We start from the raw sequence: 20,116 nt of genomic DNA, 5'->3' as shown, positions 1-20,116 counted from the left end.
CTGAGGGTTACATTGCTATTTTGACAAACATGAGAATGTGAGGCAAATTAATTTGGTGAGTTTAAACCGAATGGGGAAGTGGTTGCACAGTCTCACATGGTGTGGTGTGGAGATAATCTAAAGATACATCTACTGAATCTCACAGATCATCAGTTTACAACAATCTTATGATTTTTGCTATTATCTGGACATTTATTTCAGCTTTTATTCACTTCATTTTTACTGGGTGTGATTTCAGTCTACTTTTTATTGTTTTGAGAGTATGTTATATTTGTTTATGATGTTTTATTTATGTATTAGGTGAGTCTGAGATCACGTTTTCACTGTACAGCACCGCTATTTACCGTATATGTTTTAGGTTTAGGTGTTTTAGGTGATTTTGGTTTGTGAAAACATGTTGGGTTGGGTTGTGCTATGACTATCATTTCTGACTTTATGTCAGATAGATAAGTGTACTTCAACATCTTGGTAGCTATTGTATCATGTGTTTTATTTTAACGTTTTATTGTTCTAGATATGTATGTAATTATCATTGAATTTTTTCTATACTATTTAATATTTCAATAAACTTTTTTCATTTTTTTTTTATATAATCTGTTTAAAGTAGTACTCCGCTAGAATCGTATTATTTTTTCTTTTGCCCACAAAATCCCTGGGGCAGTCCTTATTTGTATTCATAGATTCTTTTTGGGATGTGGCAGAAGCTGTTAGGATTTATAATGGGTTGGTGGTCTCTTCCTTTTTTCAAATTTTTCCCCTTGGTTTGGGAAAAGGGCCAGAATCTATGGCAATCCAAATCAGACATATAGCTATCTTGTTTTCTTTTTTCTTTATAATTGCATATATATATATATATATATATATATATATATATATATATATATATATATATATATATATATATATATATATATATATATAGTGATTAAAATAGGCTTTAATATTAAAAAAAATATTTTCATGATCACTGTGAAATAAAAGCAGATGAATATTAATCAATAGTATCTAACCTTTTTACAGGTATCGTGCTGTGGCTTCTTGGAACCGAATACAGGGCATTGGAATTCCAGTTTGGAAGGCCATAGAACTCACTTTAATCTGGGCTGTGGCCATCCTATTAGCTGTCCCAGAAGCCATTGCCTTTGACTTGGTCGAACTGGAATTTAAGGGACAAATTATGCGGGTCTGCATGATGCCACTAGAGCAAGCATCTCCTTTTTTGACAGTAAGTATTGTGGATAATATTTCAGGTACAGCTATGAAAGATCATTGCCATTATTGTACCTCTAATCTAGATTTTCTGCTCCTTATTGTGTCAGATTTTATTGTGTCCTCTTTCCAGTTCTCATACCTTTGGCAACACTGTGTAAGATATGCCCACTCACAACTGGAAAAAAAAGCCTTTTAACCAACTTGAAATCTGCTTACCTCCCTTTTTTCTACTTCCTTTCTACTTCTGTCCCATATTTTCCACTGTTCCTATTCATCTAACATGGAATGTACACAATGTGGGGGGGTTTACTAAAACTGATACACACAGAATCTGGTGCTGCTGGCATAGTAACCAACCAGCGATTTGATTCAGCTTTTCAGTTCAATTAACCACTTCAGCTCCAGGCCATTTTTTGCGATACGGCACTGCGTCGCTTTAACTGATAATTGCGACGTTGTACACAAACAAAATGTATGTCCTTTTTTTTCTCACAAATAGACCTTTCTTTTGGTGGTGTTTGATCAACTCTGCAGTTTTTATTTTTTGGACTATAAACAAATAAAGACCAACAATTTTGGGAAAAAGACAATACTTGTTACGTTTTGCTATAATAAATATCCCAAATTTTTTTTTTTTCTTCATCAGTTTAGGTCAATATGTATTCTTCTACATTATTTTGGTAAAGAAAATTGCAATAAGTGTACATTGATTGGTTTGCATAAAAGTTATAGCGTCTACAAAATAGGGAATATATTTATTGCATTTTTATTTTACTAGTAATTGCAGTGATCAGCGATTTTTAGCGGAACTGCGACATTGTGACAGACAGATCAGACACTTTTTTTGGGACCAGTGAGATTCATACAACGACCAGAGCTAAAAATACCCACTGATTACTGTATAAATGCCACTGGCAGGGAAGGGTTAACACTAGGGGGCGATTGAGGAGTTAAGTGTTCCCAAGGGAGGTTTTTCTAACTGCGGGAGAAGTGGACTGACTGGGAGGAGAGAGATCGCTGTTCCTGATCACTAGGAACTGCAGATCTCTCTCTCCTCCCATGTCAGAACAGGGGTCTGTTTGTTTACATTGACAGATCCCTGTTCTGGCTCTCTGTGGAGCGATTGCTGGTGGCCGACGGACATCGTGGCCATCGGCCATGCACATCGGCCCTGGCTTTGAGCACGCGCCTGCTATTGCTCTTAAAGCGGCCGACATACACCTATGGCGATTTGTGCAGCCATGCCTACCTGGTCGGTGGCTGGTCGGCAAGCGGTTAAACTCTGATGGTAAAACCTGAAAGCTGATTGGTTGCTATGCACAGCTGCACAAGATTCTGTAAACACCAGTTTTAGTAAAACTCCCCACTATAACAAATCTATCATTTTCCCTTTACATACCAGCCTTTATAAGAAACTAGAGGCAGGAAACAACCCTGACACTAAATACCCTAAATAATACATTACAACCAATGCACCACCTACTCCGACACACTGTAGTTTGTTTGCTTAAGCAAAATAGACTGTTAATTTTGCAAGGGAATTTCCCCAGAGCTTAGTGAATTAGGTAAAGCTCCAGTGACTTCCATCACAAAAATATGTGCAAGCCAAAAATGTATTTATTTTTTGCTATTTTCCTTTCACGTGTTTAGATACACTTTGCAATATGAAGTTTCACCTCATTTACTAAGCTGTGGGTAAAAATTCCTTGCAAAATCAACAACTCCACTGCCTCCGTCTAATGATCAATTTAACTCATCCCCACTCCTAAAGAGCAAAAAGAGAGCTCTGGTCATCTCATTAGGCAACCTCCGGATTGAGATGGCAAGTGTCTCAGTGTGTAGCTATTAACAGTTTGTAAGTATGCTGTTCCCACGCTTATTACTCATGTCTGAAAAAAAAAATCTTTTGTTAATTAACTTTTTTCTCTATAAACAAATAAAAATATTGAAACTAAAATAGCCATTTGTTATCAGATCTTTCATTATTTGCATTGCATTACATTTAAGGGGCAATAGCAATTAATTCCCACTACTTCTAATTTTACAATACCTATTGACATAATTCTTCAACTAGATTATACAATAAAATTTTGTGCATAACTACTTATTTACTCCAGCATCCCCACCATGGAGTACCAAAATGTTTTGTTTAAAAAAAAAGATCGCAGGTAGTATTCGAACCTTTTTGTATCATGTACAATCTTACGATTTGTTATGCTTCCTATCCTGCATCCCTTTCGTAGAAAACAGTCTGCAAAAAATGCAACAAACCAGCCCTGGGTCGACATCAACCTGCTTCAGACTAATAACTCCTGGTGCTCAGTGACGGTGCTCGACTGATGGTGCTCGACTGACTATTGTCCCAATCTGGTTACCCTTTCTAACCAGCCCCCTGAGTGGTAGCCAGTTTATCAAGCATGTCAGGATCCTCCTAAGCAACTTGGGCTTAAACCCCAGTCAGTTCTCTGTACATTCCTTCCGTATTAGAGCAGCCTCAGCTGCCTCCCAACATGGAGTACCAGATCATGTAATCAAGAAACCAGGCCGATGGAAGTCCGCTTGTTTTGCCGCAGACATCCAAAATTCTCAGGAATAAATGGCATAAGCCTTTACCAAGCTGGCCCAATACACACAATAATCAATTAAGAGTTATTCCCCTATCTAAGACTTTTGCCCCCTTTTCTTGGCATACCGACCTGATCCACATCTCTCTCGGTCATAGGACCATGACCATAAATAAGAAGGCCAGTATGTTGGCCTGAATTTATGGGAGGAGCCTGGAGGGTTTTCAAGCAGCTCACTTGCCCATGCTCAGTGTGCAATACCCCCCCGCCCTTCCCTTTTTCAGGGCACTTCTCAGCATATCCTTCTTTATAAACCACCCATTACTTTGGATATGCCCCCTTTTCTTGGCATACAGACTAGACCACCAAGGCCCACTTCAGGTCTATTTATGTTGTATGATTTGTCGCATATTTATGTGATCCACATCTCTCTCAGTCATAGGGCCACGACACTATATATATATATATATATATATATATATATATATATATATATATATATATATATATAAATATAAATAAATATATAAATATATATATATATATATATAAATAAATATATATATATATATATCTCAAGGTACCCTTGATTGTATATTTGTTGATCATATATTTGTATATTATATGATCAGTTTGCATTACTCAGGCTTGTGTAAGGTCTACATTAGGTGTTAAATGTGAGGCCTGGTAAACAAAATAACTCAGAAACATAAAACAAAAAACATAAAGAAACAGAAGTTTTGTAAAACTAGAAGTTATATTTATCAGTTATACAAATAAATAATTATTGCCATTATTGCTTATATTCCAGTTTTATCAAGAAGTGAAGGTATGGTGGCTTTTTGGTTTTTACTTCTGCCTTCCTTTGGCCTGCACTGGAATCTTTTATACATTAATGTCCTGTGAGATGCTAAGCATGAAGAATGGCATGAGAATAGCACTCAATGATCACATGAAACAGGTAGGTGTTATCTTTATACAATTCTCCTTATCAGTAGATTGTTTCTGTTTCCTAATGTCTAATCCCTTTTAAAATGTTGCAGGTATAGAAGAACACTGAGTTCTCCTTACTTGATGTTTGAGCGGATAGCTATTTTATTAATTTACAGCACTTTAAGTGGAACTTAACAATCCATAACAACCTGCTGAAAAATAATGTTCTTTAGCAAGAAGCATACATTCCACATCAATAATTATGCTTCCGAAAAATTAGTGTGTGCTGTAAATTGCCTCCAGCATTGCTCCTGTTTCTTCTTGCTGGAGGCCACAATTTTCCTGAAGCCCAGGGCCCCTGAACAGCAGTTAATCTTTGGGATGTCAGCAGTTTGGCCTCTACAAATCTGGAACAGTGCCTAAAAATAGAGAGCAACTGAGCATGTGCAAAGCAGGGTGAAACAGTGTATCTTTTAAACGGTATAAGTACTTACTTTTAATGTTTCACATAGCTATGCCTGCAAAAGGGGCAAGCCTGAAGTGACTAAAGTACCACTTTAAATCCCAAGCAGTGTTGTCAGCCCTGTCCAGTTTTCCCCTTCTGAATTACAGAACACTTCTCCTTCTCCTTATCTCCATTACATAATGGGGTTCTGTGGTCCAGGAGAGGTGGAATAAGTCGAGCTGACAACACTATTTGAGATTTGGCAGTGTGTTGTCAGTTCATACAGGAAATTAGGAACACTGTAGTTTTCTAGAAGGTCAACCAGTATTTTGCTGTATTTGCAGTCTTTTAAAAGCGATAAAACATTAAGAAACCCAGACAAGTATATATAAGTAAATATAAGTGGATTCATTAATAACAGATGTAACTGTAAATTTTTTGCCTAGGCTTCCTTTTCTAGCCTAAACATAACTCATTGCTGCCATACAACATATCCACATTCCATAAGTTGGCCTCTTGTCACTAGATAGCCACCATTTTTAAAACCCTTAATGTAGCCTTTTTTCATGTTTCTTTGAAATAAGTATATCATAGAGCCTTATGCATGTCCTTTGGGAAATTCCACGTTAAAGAATTCTGATGTCTTATTTCAGAGAAGGGAAGTGGCGAAGACAGTATTTTGCTTGGTGGTGATCTTCGCACTCTGCTGGCTTCCTCTCCATGTGAGCAGTATACTGAAAAAAACTGTATATGATGGAACAGATCCACACAGATGTGAACTTCTCAGGTGAGATTCCAGCTGGTTTGATGCATCTTCTGTATGTAGAATAAGGGGAGGATGCTGGGATAGCTGCCCAGTGACCAGCAAAACAAAGTGAATCCACTACCACATTATGAAAATAAAGGCTTTGAATCTTTGGCTTGGCTTTAAAAAGCTTTGTTTTATTTAAAGTGTTACAAATATGTTATACTTACCCGCTCTGTGTAGTGGTTTTGCATAGAATAGGCCGATCCTCCACTTCTGTGCTCATGGCCCCTCTTCGGCACTACTTGTCCCTCCCTCCTGCTGAGTGCCCCTACAGAAAGAAGCTAGCTATGGGTGCACCTGAGCCAAGCCACAGCTCCCTGCACATAGAAGGTTTTTTATCTTAATGCCTTTACAACCACTTTAAGTTTTTGATAGTGCAGGTAAGAATCGCAATCAAGTTTTCATGCCCCCATTTGGGGAGATTTCATCTTACTTCCTGTCCTCAGTGACTCCAAAACAAAAAATCAGAGGGTGTGAGTGTCAACACAACAGGATTTATTTAACCTCCCTGTCGGTAATCCCGAGTCTGGCTCGGGTTGGGATTTTACTATCATAAGCGGTAACCCCGAGCCAGACTCGGTATCGCATCGCTGGATACAGGGAGAGGTTACTTACCTTGTCCCCTGGATCCAGCGATGTCCTCCGCGCTGTGTGATCGAGCTATCCTCCGCTCGATTCACACAGTGCCCGAATGCCGCTGAGCTCCGTTCCCTGCGATGTTACGGCGCACGGGAGTGGAGATCGGCGCTAAATTAAAAAAAGTTAAACCACACAAAACACACAAAGTACTGTAATCTTACAGATTACAGTACTGTATAAAAAAATTACACACCCCCTTTGTCCCTAGTGGTCTGTGCAGTGCCCTGCACGCACTTTTATATTATAAATACTGTTCTTTCTGCCTGGAATTTGGAGATTGCCCATAGCAACCGAAAAGTGTCCCTTTATGTCAAAAGTGATTTTAGACCAACTAGAAAACAGCGATAATAAATTATAATCACTTGCAGAACTGAGCGATAGCGATTTCTGGGGAAATTCGTCATCAAACACTAAATCTAATGACAGCGACAATTCTGCAAATGAGCAAATTTCAGTGTTTTTGTATTTGATTACATTATTAAATAATTTTTATTATTATTTATTATATTATAAACTTTATCATACCCGGGATGTCTGCTAGACTCTGGTTTTAACAGATTTAAGAGAGTTATTCCTAAGAATTACAGGACTACAATATAAAACGCCAAATTTCCATGCAAAATAATTGTACCACTTTCAGCACCTAAAACCAGAATGAATCATACCGCCAGGGAGGTTAATGCCAACAGTTTGTGCAGTGCTTTACAAAGTGAAGGGAGACAGTACAGTTACAATACAATTCAATACAAGAAGGTTAGGATGTCCCGTCTCATGGGAGCTTACAATGTAAAGGAGAGGGTAAGTAATATAAAAAGTAATAACTGAGAGCGATGACCTGATGAATAAAGTAAAAGGACAGTGTTTAGGTGGAAGTAGCATAGACTTCTCAGAGGAGATGAGTTTTCAGGGATTGGCAGACAGATTGGGGTAGGGAGCTCCAGAGGAACAGACAGGCTCTGGAGAAATCCTTGGGAGGAGCAGAAAGGAGGGTTTGGGTGATAAATAAAGATGAGGTTGGTGATGTGGTCGCTTCTGCAGGCTTCTATGTGGATCCACAGAATCCAGCAGGGGGCACATTATCCATAAGACCTAGAAGCAAAGACATCCATAGCTCTCCAAAAGAGCAAAGGTTTTACTCCCCATTGACAGAAAAATGAACAACTTCTTGAGCAGGGTAATATGACTTTTTACATTAAGGGTCTCTAGAAAAAAGTTAACTTTTTACTTGCTGCCCAGTAAAGTACTGTACATGTTCACCTTAAAATCATTATTGTTACGTTTACCCCTAGTGTAGATGGTCAGAAACTATAGCTGGCTTCTGTGTTCTTCATCGATTGCATAAGGAAAGCAGGCCTACCAGTACTCAGTAGCACAGTGCTATAGTGCCTGGCTACCATGTCGGGGCAGGTACTTGTGGTTGGCAGACAGGCACAGTGGTTTAATGACAGTCCAGGTACACAGCAGGCAAGGTTTGGAATAGTCACGGTCAAATCCATAGTCAAAAGGCAGGCAGAGTTCAGAAAATAGTCTGAGTTCCAATTCCGAAGTCATAAACAATGGAATCCAAACTAGCAGGCAGGGAGACAAACAGGGAGCTTGGAGCACATGTTACAATGCTATCACAAGCATGAGACTGCAGGCTTGGCTGGCTTAGATCAGGTTTTGTCTCCACACAGAGACTGGCCACATCAATCACCTTGCAGGTGGACAAGGAGGATACATCACAGCCAAAACCTGTATGCTGGAATGAGAACAGCAGCCATCATGGAACAGAAGCAGGGCTCGAGTGCTGCGGGAACGCATGGGAACGGCGTTCCCGTACTATTTCCACAGCGGGAACGCCGTTCCCATTAGCTGTCTGAGCAGGGCCGGCTGAGGCTATGCAGCGCGTAGTCCGCGCCGCTCCTCAGCCGCCGAGTGACTGGTTGCTAGGCAGAGGCCGCTCCGCATCTAGCAACCGGTCACATGACTTCGGCGTGGGCACGCACTGGCACGAGCCCGTCAGTGTGACACACGCTGCGCGCCGGACTGTCCTCCCGCTCCCCTCTACCCAGTGCCTCCTGGGGAAACAGCCGCTGCAGTGCACTTTGAGTTTATTTCTTCTCCCCCCAGAACAGAAGGGAAGAAGAGAATACCAGGAGGTCAGTCACTAGTAGTGTCATGTGTAAGTAAGTTGCATTCTGCAATACCCTGCCAAATTGCCAATACTCATCCATACTCTGCAATACCCTGTCAATACTCATCAATACTCTGCAATACCCTGCCAATACTCATCAATACTCTGCAATACCCCGCCAATACTCTGCAATACCCTGCCAATACTCTGCAGTACCCTATCAATACTCTGCACTACCCTATCAATACTCTGCAATACCCCGCCAATACTCTGCAATACCCCGCCAATACTCTGCAATACCCCGCCAATACTCTGCAATACCCGCCAATACTCTGCAATACCCGTCAATACTCTGCAATACCCGTCAATACTCTGCAATACATACCCTGCCAATACTCTGCAGTACCCTATCAATACTCTGCAATACCCTGCCAATACTCTGCAATACCCTATCAATACTCTGCAATACCCTATCAATACTCTGCAATTCCCCGCCAATACTCTGCAATACCCCGCCAATACTCTGCAATACTCTGCAATACCCGCCAATACTCTGCAATACCCGTCAATACTCTGCAATACATACCCTGCCAATACTCTGCAGTACCCTATCAATACTCTGCAATACCCTGCCAATACTCTGCAATACCCTGCCAATACTCTCCAATACCCTATCAATACTCTGCAATACCCTGCCAATACTCTGCAATACCCTATCAATACTCTGCAATACCCTATCAGTATCAATACTCTGCAATACCCTGCCAATACTCTGCAATACCCTATCAATACTCTGCACTACCCTATCAATACTCTGCAATACCCCGCCAATACTCTGCAATACCCCGCCAATACTCTGCAATACATACCCTGCCAATACTCTGCAATACCCTGCCAATACTCTGCAGTACCCTATCAATACTCTGCAATACTCTGCAATACCCTGCCAATACTCTGCAATACCCTGCCAATACATACCCTGCCAATACTCTGCAATACCCTGCCAATACTCTTCAATACTCTGCCAATACTCTTCAATATCCTGCCAATACTCTGCAATACATACCCTGCCAATACTCTGCAACACCCTGCCAATACTCTGCAATACCCTATCAATACTCTGCAATACTGTGCCAATACTCTGCAATACTCTGCAATACCCTGCCAATACTCTGCCAATAAATACCCTGCCAATACTCTGCAATACCCTGTCAATACTCTTCAATACTCTGCCAATACTCTGCCAATACTCTGCAATACCCTGCCAATACTCTGCAATACCCTGCCAATACTCTGCAATACCCCATCAATACTCTGCAATACTGTGCCAATACTCTGCAATATCCTGCCAATACTCTGCCAATACACACCCTGCAATACCCTATCAATACTCTGCAATACCCTGCCAATACTCTGCCAATAAATACCCTGCCAATACTCTGCAATACCCTGTCAATACTCTGTCAATACTCTGCCAATACTCTGCCAATACTCTGCCAATACTCTGCCAATACTCTGCAATACATACCCTGCCAATACTCTGCAATACCCTGCCAATACTCTGCCAATATACACCCTGCAATACCCTATCAATACTCTGCAATACCCTGCCAATACTCTGCCAATAAATACCCTGCCAATACTCTGCAATACCCTGTCAATACTCTGCCAATACTCTGCAATACATACCCTGCCAATACTCTGCAACACCCTGCCAATACTCTGCAACACCCTGCCAATACTCTGCAATACCCTGCCAATACTCTGCCAATAAATACCCTGCCAATACTCTGCAATACCCTGTCAATACTCCGCAATACTCTGCCAATACTCTGCCAATACATACCCTGCCAATACTCTGCAATACCCTGCCAATACTCTTCAATACTCTGCCAATACTCTGCCAATACTCTTCAATACTCTGCCAATACTCGCCAATACTCTGCCAATACTCTGCCAATACTCTTCAATACTCTGCCAATACTCTTCAATACTCTTCAATACTCTGCCAATACCCTGCCAATACTCTGCAATACCCCATCAATACTCTGCAATACTGTGCCAATACTCTGCAATACCCTGCCAATACTCTGCCAATACTCTTCAATACCCTGCCAATACTCTTCAATACTCTGCCAATACTCTTCAATACCCTGCCAATACTCTTCAATACCCTGCCAATACTCTTCAATACCCTGCCAATACTCTGCAATACCCTGCCAATACTCTGCAATACCCCATCAATACTCTGCAATACTGTGCCAATACTCTGCAATACCCTGCCAATACTCTGCCAATACACACCCTGCAATACCCTATCAATACTCTTCAATATCCTGCCAATACTCTTCAATATCCTGCCAATACTCTGCAATACATACCCTGCCAATACTCTGCAACACCCTGCCAATACTCTGCAATACCCTATCAATACTCTGCAATACTGTGCCAATACTCTGCAATACTCTGCCAATACTCTGCAATACCCTGCCAATACTCTGCCAATAAATACCCTGCCAATACTCTGCAATACCCTGTCAATACTCTGCAATACTCTGCCAATACTCTGCAATACATACCCTGCCAATACTCTGCAATACCCTGCCAATACTCTGCCAATACTCTGCCAATACTCTGCCAATACACACCCTGCAATACCCTATCAATGCTCTTCAATATTCTTCCAATACTCTTCAATATCCTGCCAATACTCTGCAATACTCTGCAATACATACCCCGCCAATACTCTGCAATACCCTGCCAATACATACCCTATCAATACTCTGCAATACCCTGCCAATACTCTGCAATACATACCCTATCAATACTCTGCAATACCCTGCCAATACTCTGCAATACATACCCTATCAATACTCTGCAATACCCTGCCAATACTCTGCAATACCCTATCAATACTCTACAATACATACCCTATCAATACTCTGCAATACCCTGCCAATACTCTGCAATACCCTATCAATACTCTGCAATACCCTGCCAATACATACCCTGCCGATGCTCTGCAATACTCTGCCAATACTCTTCAATACATACCCTGCCAATACTCTGCAATACCCTGCCAATACTCTTCAATACTCTGCCAATACTTATTCCTGTTTGTGGGATATTTTCTAATGGGCTGTGTAACAGAATTTGGAACAGGGTGTATTTGTGGTAGAAATTCCCTGCGAGGGAAAGATCATCACCCATTGTGTTGATTGTTTTGTTTGACACGTTATTTTGTTTTTGTAAACTGGCACTTTACAATAAATTTTGTACTGTATTTTCTGTGCAGTATATATGCATATGAGCGTACCTTTTTTTTTTTTTTTTTGGTGGGGGAATGGATCTTGGGTGGGAGTTCCCACACTTTTTTTCCCAGGACTTGACCCCTGAACAGAAGTGTTTACACGCTCTTGAAAATTATTACCAATAATAATGTCCCAAACTCTTCTGAAAACATATCTGCATTCCTTTGCTACAAAAACTAATATAGAATTTCAAAGAAATACAAATACCACTTTTTTTTGTACAAAGATATACTGTAGAGTCAGCAGACTCACTAATTGTATAATTAAATAAAAACCGAGGACAAGTGGGTACAATTAGCGTTCTAGCAATTTTGTTGCATTCTAGAAACTATGTAGATTATCACTAAGTATGGCCTAAGTGAATTTACTAAATTAGGACCAAAGTTATTATGAAAATCTACAAAGGAATGCAGTCATCAGACATGTGGGATTTATGGAGGCTTCTAGGAAATAAAATATTTGCATGTTTTGATTTACTGAAGACCCAAAATGCCTCTAAAGCAGTGGTTTCTGACCTTTTTTGAGTCACAGACCCCTTTAGGCTGCGTACACACGGGCGGATTGTCTGCCAAACTTAGTCCGCTGAACAGTGTTTCAGCGGACAATCCGCTCGTGTGTGGGCTTCAGCGGACTTTTTCAGCGGACAATCTGACGAACAAAGTCTTACGGAATTTCCGTAAGACAGTCCGTTCAAACTTGGTTTTGTCCGTCCAAACTTGGTTTCAGCGGACAGTCCGCTCGTGTGTAGGCAAGTTGGATGGACTAAGTATGGCGCATGCTCAGAAAGGATTTACACGGCCGAAGGTTGCATTGCAGTGTATAGGACGTCGTTTTTCTAGTCCCGTCGTACGTGCTGTACACGTCATCGCGCTCGCTTTCAGCGGACTGTCTGCTCATCGTGTGTGGTCAAGTCCGTTCATGCAAATTTTGAACGGACTGTCTGTCGGATTGTCTGACGAACTTAGTTGGGCAGACAATCCGCCCGTGTGTACGCGGCCTTAGGAATCTGTGATGAGCGCTATGGACCCCTTCCCCAGATATATTCATATAAACACAACTTTGCACACAATGAACATGTGTACATTATTTTATTAAACTCTGAGTGCCTCATACATATATGACATACACAATGTTTGAGCAGTAAACAGAAAACTAACTCCTTTTCATGCAAAAAGTAATGGAGTGGCCCAAAATGGTGGTTGTGCAGACAATGACGATGCAAATTGAAATGGTAAACATGAGCCAAGTCAAGAGATGCTTAATGGGGCAGTGGAAGGTGCATTTTCTTTAATTGGAAAACCATTAATTGGGGCAAAGGAGAGGGCTGTATAGAGAATGTGTTCATTTTTATCTGATCCTCACAGACCCCCTAAAACCCATCCATGGACAACAGGTTAACAACCCCTGCTCTAAAGCTTTCATCTATAGCAGCCTTTCTCAACCCTTTCAACTCGGAGAAACCCTTGAAATCGTTCTCTGGTCTCGGGGAACCCCTGCTAAAAATTAGAAGTCTATAACTCCTGATACATTGGTGTGATGGTCAGTGGGAAGAATGGTCCTTACACTTGTGGTCATTGGGAAGAATTACCTCCTTACAGATAGCTGAAAAGATCAATGGTGTCAGTGGGAACTTATCGAGAGGCAGAAATTGTCCAATGCTGAAGGAACCCCTAGCAACCTCTGGAGGAACCTTGGGGTTCTATGGAACCCTGCTTGAGAATCACTAATCTATAGTGATATCTGTTGGTGTAATCTGGTATTGCGGTGCAATCATAAAGATAGTTCTGTATGAAGAACAGTTTTTTATATGGCTATCCACACTCGTGTTTTTCATTTTTATAGGAGATACTCTTTGAGATATTTTATAGACATAGACAGAGCTGACAATATTAACCTTCCTTAGGACAGTACCAAAACATGGCAGACCTAGAAGAAAATTCTCAGTGAAATTCTCACCCTGTGAATATTAAATATTCCCTGCTGGCATTAAACATGGAGATATTAAAACTGGAGAAAGAAAATTAACACAAAGCTACAGTTGTTGCCAATAGCAACTAACCAGTTTTCAGGTTTTACTTTATAGATTCAAAATGATTTCAGTGTTGCTGTTGGAGAGTTTGTTCTCTAAAATCTAACCCTTCATTATTCTATCCAAAACTAAGAAAAAGTTTTATCTGAAAATACACGTTAAACAAGAAGGCTGGTCGGTCTCTATATCTATTTACATGTTTGTTCTTTCTTTAGTTTTTTCTTAGTCATGAATTACATCGGGATAAATATGGCTTCACTGAATTCCTGTATAAATCCAGTGGCACTCTACTTTGTCAGCAGGAAATTCAAAAACTGTTTCCAGGTAAGCATCATGCTTGTTTTTATTTATTGCAGTAAGCAACATGGCATGGTCCCTTCGCTGTCCCCAAACCAGCCTTCTATTTAGAAAATTAAGGAGCAGCACAACACAGATAAAGCCTTTAAAAGATTGTAAGCCTAAAAAAAATAGATCCTGTTCCCTTTATAGCAGGTTTTTACAGCACAGTGCATACGCTGTCTAATCTGTCCCTTTCTATACTGTAGAAAACCTGGTTGATCCTGCCTGTTCCTGTGTTCCCCTTAGTGTGCTCACCACAGTATGGCTGCTGATCATGAGACCGTTGTCAGCTTACGTGCCTCTGTCAGCCTGGTGCTCTCTTCTCTTCCACTCCCTCCCTGCCTGTCAGCTCCTGCGTGTGAGGCTGTGAGCAATCTCTTTCCCACCTCTCCACTCCTGTTGCTGTTAGTAGTTGGCAGTAAAGTCAAAGAATGATTATTGCCAGCCCCTCTCTTCTACTAAGCTATACTACACTGTGTACATGTTTGTATAAAATGTTGCCTCTAAATAACTTCTTTCTGGTCTTTTCCGGTCAGCCACATGACCTCCAGCCGCTCTTCTCCCCCGATCTAAAGACTACAGCGGGAGGGGCTGAGCAGAAAGCACAGCGCTCATATGACTTCCCGCCTAACGTCAGAGGGGGGTCTTAGCCCCTCCCGCTGTAGCCCTTAGATCGGGGAAAGAAAAGTAGCCGAAGGTCACATGGCCGACCAGAAAAGATCAGAAATAACGTATTTAGAGGCATAATTGTATACTAACAAGTACACTGTGTAGTATAGCTTAGTAGAACAGAGGGGCTGGCAGTTATCTTTCTTTGACTTTACAACCACCTTAACTCTGTGATTTTTTTTCCCCATTTGTAAGCTCCCAGGGGTAGACTGACAGTGCTTTGCAGTGTATTTTGCATTGCATAAAGCTCAGATTACCCTTCCCCTTCCCAGTCTACATCCCACTGTGCAGGAGATTAGAAGACAAATTCAGGTTTTTAGATTAAATGTATATAAAAAACACATAAGGTACACCTAACTGTAATAAAACAGCTGTGGGATGGAGTTAAGTAAACCTCTGGGATGGGAGGGGTTATTATAAGTCGGTGAGGGGCCAATAAGGGAAAGTCAACTTGTCTGAAAGTGCATTTATCCTTTAAGCAAGAGTGCTCTGAAGCAGGTTGGGACAGGGCAGAAGAAGCACCCAAATCTTAGTTACCCCTAATTAGTTTATATTAACGTCTTCCATCCCCTCTTCCCTTAGCTTTTCTTTTTTTTGTGTCATATGTAAACGTTATAAATGTACATTTGTTCATATAAGCAGCTCCCAATTAAAAATGCTTTGCACCAGCAACATTATTCTAGAATATTTATTCAAATAAATAATTCCAGATTAAAATGTGCACTTTTATGACTTGAGTTATACAGTAAACTACTTTAGTTCCTAGATAGAAATATTAGTTCCAAATATGTTAATGGAACCTGAGAAGTCATATCTTTTCCGGAGAAACACATAAAGCAATTCATCCATTGTGCTGGTTTGAAGGTGCCTGAACAAATATTGTAGCGCTAGAATATCCTCAGTCACATGTGCTAGGTTCATTAATCAGTATTTAAAAGGAGGTGTTTGGATGGCTTGAGATGGTTATTGAGATTTTTTTAAAGTGGTTGTAAACCTCAGTCATGGAATTTGAGCAAAGCACATATATCTGCAGTTTTTACCTATCTCTCTCCAAAGCTCTAAGGCCGCGTACACACGCTGGGACTGTTCGCTCAACTTTGTCCGCTGAACAGTGTTTCGGCGGACAGTCCGCTCGTGTGTGGGCTTTCAGCGGACAGTTTCAGAGGACAGTCTGCTGAACAAAGTTTTTCGGAAATTCCGAAAAACTGTCCGCTGAAACTCTGTTTCAGCGAACAGTCCCCTCGTGTGTAGGCTTGTTCGTCAAACTAAGTTCCGCGCATGCTCAGAAAGGATTTACACGCCGAAGTTTGCATTGCAGTGTATAGGACGTCGTATTTTTCGTCCCGTCGTACGTGCCGTTCACGTCATCGCGCACGGTTTCAGCGGACTGTTCGTTCGTCATGTGTGGGCAAGTCCGTCCATGCTAATTTTGAGCAGACTGTCCGCTGAAACTGTTTGGCGGACAAAGTTGGGCGAACAGTCCCCGCGTGTGTACGCGGCCTAAGTGTTGTTTCTCTCTGGTGCTTCATTTCTCTGTTAACAGCATGAGTCACTTATGAAACGTTTCCCTGACACATGAGATGAATTTGTGTCGGGTGGGGGAGAGAGCTCAGAACGGAGCTTGCCTATTCAGAACACAGTTCTTCTGCTGTGTGGAGGGGGGGGTGCCTTTCCTCCAATCAGCTCTCACACACTGTAACTGCAGCCTCTCTACCCCCATCTGACAGATGAAGAAAGTTTTTTAACATGATCTGCCGTTTTAAAGGGGTGTAGGGAAGAGAAAACTGCAGATATATAGTTCCATCTATGTAGGAGGATTTGTTTATTTCTGTGTATCATCTGAGAATGTTCAGTTCACTTAGTATATGTGAGGGTTTACAACTACTTTAAAGATCTTCAAGATAGTTTTCAAATTTTTGTTGATTTCTTCTGGCTTGATTCAATATATTTATGCATTTTTTATTTTATTTTTGTTCAGTCTTGCCTCTGCTGCTGGTGCCATAGGCCCAACCTCACTATCACTCCTATGGATGAAAAGGGTTCTGGCGGGAAGTGGAAAGCTAATGGCCATGACTTAGTCTTGGATCGCAGCAGTTCTCGTCTGACAAACAAATACAGCTCTTCCTGAAATTAAGATAATGCAAACAGCACCCCCACAATGGACCAGAAACCACATTTCCCTACCTGATCATGACTCCGTGTATATATATGATGTATATATGATGGCTGAGATGACATGAATGCCTTGTGGGCTGTATATATATAGTGCCCACTTTATGCTGTACTGTAGGCATTTAATCTATTTTCAAGGTGGAAACCTGGAATAGCACCTGACCAAGAACTTTTTTAAGGGTCACATAAGACAGAAAATCCACCAAACTTCCTGGGAGTTTTATTTTTACTAAAATGTAATTTTCAGGGCCTACAACTGAGGTTATATGTGTGTAATATTTATATTCTTGTGTATTTTTAAAAAGGGCTGTGACAGGTTGAATGCACTTTTGTTTTTTACTAGCACGTTTATCTAACAACAAGTGCCAGTATTAAGAAAGGTGAGATCTCTGGTGGAAACAGAAAATCATTTTTACTGGTTGTATTTCACAGCATTTTGCTGCAGTGCACTTCAAGGGAGACAAAATCAGAATAAGCAGGTTGCATGTATTCTGGGTTCAGGCTGGATTCACATATATGCGAATGTAATGTGTTTTTAATCGCATCCAATTCGCTCAATAGAGCCGGCTCGCACATGTCTGGGGTGGTCGTGGTCTGGTTTTGAAAAGGGCCCTGTGCGTTTTTGGGTTGCGAATTCAGGCAAACATTTGCACCTGAACCGGTGAGCAGAAACGCACCGGACTCCGGACTGCAAACCGCAGCTGCACATGTATGAATCCAGTCTCATCCTTTTCTGCATAGACTGTACTGACTTCTTGACACCTTCAATTTATTTCTATTCTTACTCTGTTATATTATATCCCTGAGTAGGACATGAGCTTGGAGATTATAAAGTGAAAACACAAGCACACCTCTCGTCATAATATTAGGTCATAGAACTTTTCTTTAAGTGTTTTATATTTTGCCTGCACAAACCTTTTAAATCCATTTTCAGGCATTCCCGGGACAAGAAGATTGTTTATAAGCTAACACTGCCATTCCTATTCTTCATGTACCATAGTTCATTTTATACTGAAATGCAACAGAATTTCTGAATGCCATTCTGTATGCATGTAATACAGATATTTAACGTGTTTAAAGGGGAACTCCAGGAAGTGTCATTACAAAGGATTAAGAGATACAAGTCAAATACATTAATTACAATTACCTCCTTGCCATCCTTTCTGAAATGGGTCTTTTAAAAACGTTCCAAGAGAGCACCACAGTACAAGCAGTCACTGTGCATTGTGCTCCAATGGGATTAGTTACCACAATGTTGGTTCTGTAGACTCCATAGACAAGTTCTATTCAGATAATGGGAGAGTCTGGAATCAGTTAGCATTTTCCACCTTTTTCAGTGGTACTTCCTGGGGCTCTCCTTTAATCAGAAAAAAGATGTGTCTTATATTAGCAAACTTAAGGAATCAAAAAGTTAGAATTTGCTTTCTGTGGATTCATTTGCAAAGAGCAGTTGTGTAATGTCACTATTAGACAATCTTAGTATAACCCACCCTAACATATGCTGAAATGTACCGCAGTACAACGGCAGCAAGTTGAATCAAAGACATAAGAACGATTACTGCCAGTGATTATATTAAAACCTGGGATTAGTGAAATATGGATGTTGACCATTGATGATCGCTCCTTAACCACTTCAGCCCCGGAAGATTTTACCCCCTTCCTGACCGGAGCACTTTTTGCGATTCAGCACTGCGGCGATTTAACTGACAATTGCGTGGACGTGCGACGTTGCACCAAAACAAAATTGATGTCCTTTTTTTTCTGAGAAATAGAGCTTTCTTTTGATGTGATTTTATCACCACTGGGGTTTTTATTTTTTGCGCTATCAACAAAAAAAGAGTGACAATTTTGAAAAAAACACATTATTTTTTACTTTTTGCTATAATAAATATCCCCCAAAAAACATATATAAAAAAAGATTTTTTCCTCAGTTTAGGCCGATACGTATTCTTCCACATATTTTTGGTAAAACAAAAATCGCAATACGTGTATATTGATTGGTTTGCGCAAAAGTTATAGCACCTACAAAATAGGGGATAGTTTTATGGCATTTTTATTTTACAATTTTTTTTTTTTTTAGTAATGGCGGAGATCTGTGATTTTTATCAGGACTGTGACATTATGGCAGACACATCAGACACGTTTGACACTATTTTGGGACCTTTGTCATTTATACAGAAATCAATGCTATAAAAATGCTTAAATTACACTGGCAGTGAAGGGGTTAACCACTAGGGGATGATGAAGGGGTTAAGTGTGTTCTAGGAAGTGATTCTAACTGTGGGGGGATGGGCTTCAAGTCACATGACAGCTATCACTGCTCCCAAAGACAGGGAGCAGTGATGTCTGTCATGACACAAGCCAGAACGGGGAAATGCCTTGTTTACATAGTTAGTAAGGCTCAATAAAGACACAAGTCCATCCAGTTCAACCTGAATAAGTGTCTACAATTGTCGCTATCCCTGTACATTGCACACTCACATCGGTCCCTACCCTCAAGGAGCCCACAATCCAAGGTCTCCATTCATATACTAGGGCCAATTTTGGACAGAAGCCAATGTCTTTGGAGTGTGGGAGGAAACCCGAGTACCTGGAGGAAACCCACGCAGGCACAGGGAGAATATGCAAACTCCAGGCAGGTAGTGTCGTTGTTGGGATTCAAACCAGCGACCCTTTTTACTGCTAGGCAAGAGTGCTAACCACTACACCACTGTGCCACCCAAACATAGGCACTTCCCCGTTCTGAGGCTCCGTGATCGCCGGTCCCGCGGGCATGGTCACGTTGTACCTGATGGGCACACGTGCGCCTGCTATCCCTGCCTCTTACAGGGGACATACAGGCACACCCATTTGCCCACTACTGCCATTGCACCAACGTA

The 20,116-nt window shown here is 41.0% G+C and overlaps 1 protein-coding gene across 2 annotated transcripts in view; it reads left to right on the top strand.

Moving 5' to 3' along the window:
- LOC143927306 (endothelin receptor type B-like) overlaps positions 1-19,668 on the top strand; it is a 51,050-nt gene extending 31,382 nt beyond the window's left edge. For both annotated transcript variants that reach the window (XM_077451350.1, XM_077451433.1), the window contains 5 exons: positions 1,021-1,225; positions 4,588-4,737; positions 5,808-5,941; positions 14,273-14,381; positions 17,044-19,668. In XM_077451350.1, coding sequence (XP_077307476.1) covers positions 1,021-1,225; positions 4,588-4,737; positions 5,808-5,941; positions 14,273-14,381; positions 17,044-17,193 — 748 coding nt within the window. In that variant the 3' untranslated portion in view covers positions 17,194-19,668. The remainder of the gene's footprint in view (positions 1-1,020; positions 1,226-4,587; positions 4,738-5,807; positions 5,942-14,272; positions 14,382-17,043) is intronic.
- The last annotated feature ends 448 nt before the right edge of the window (positions 19,669-20,116 follow it).

The sequence above is a fragment of the Lithobates pipiens genome, unplaced genomic scaffold, assembly GCF_037356315.1.
Source record: "Lithobates pipiens isolate NorthernLeopardFrog02 unplaced genomic scaffold, aLitPip1_a1.2 Scaffold_1, whole genome shotgun sequence".
Lineage (NCBI taxonomy): Eukaryota > Metazoa > Chordata > Amphibia > Anura > Ranidae > Lithobates > Lithobates pipiens.
This window is presented reverse-complemented; position numbering and strand designations above follow the sequence as displayed.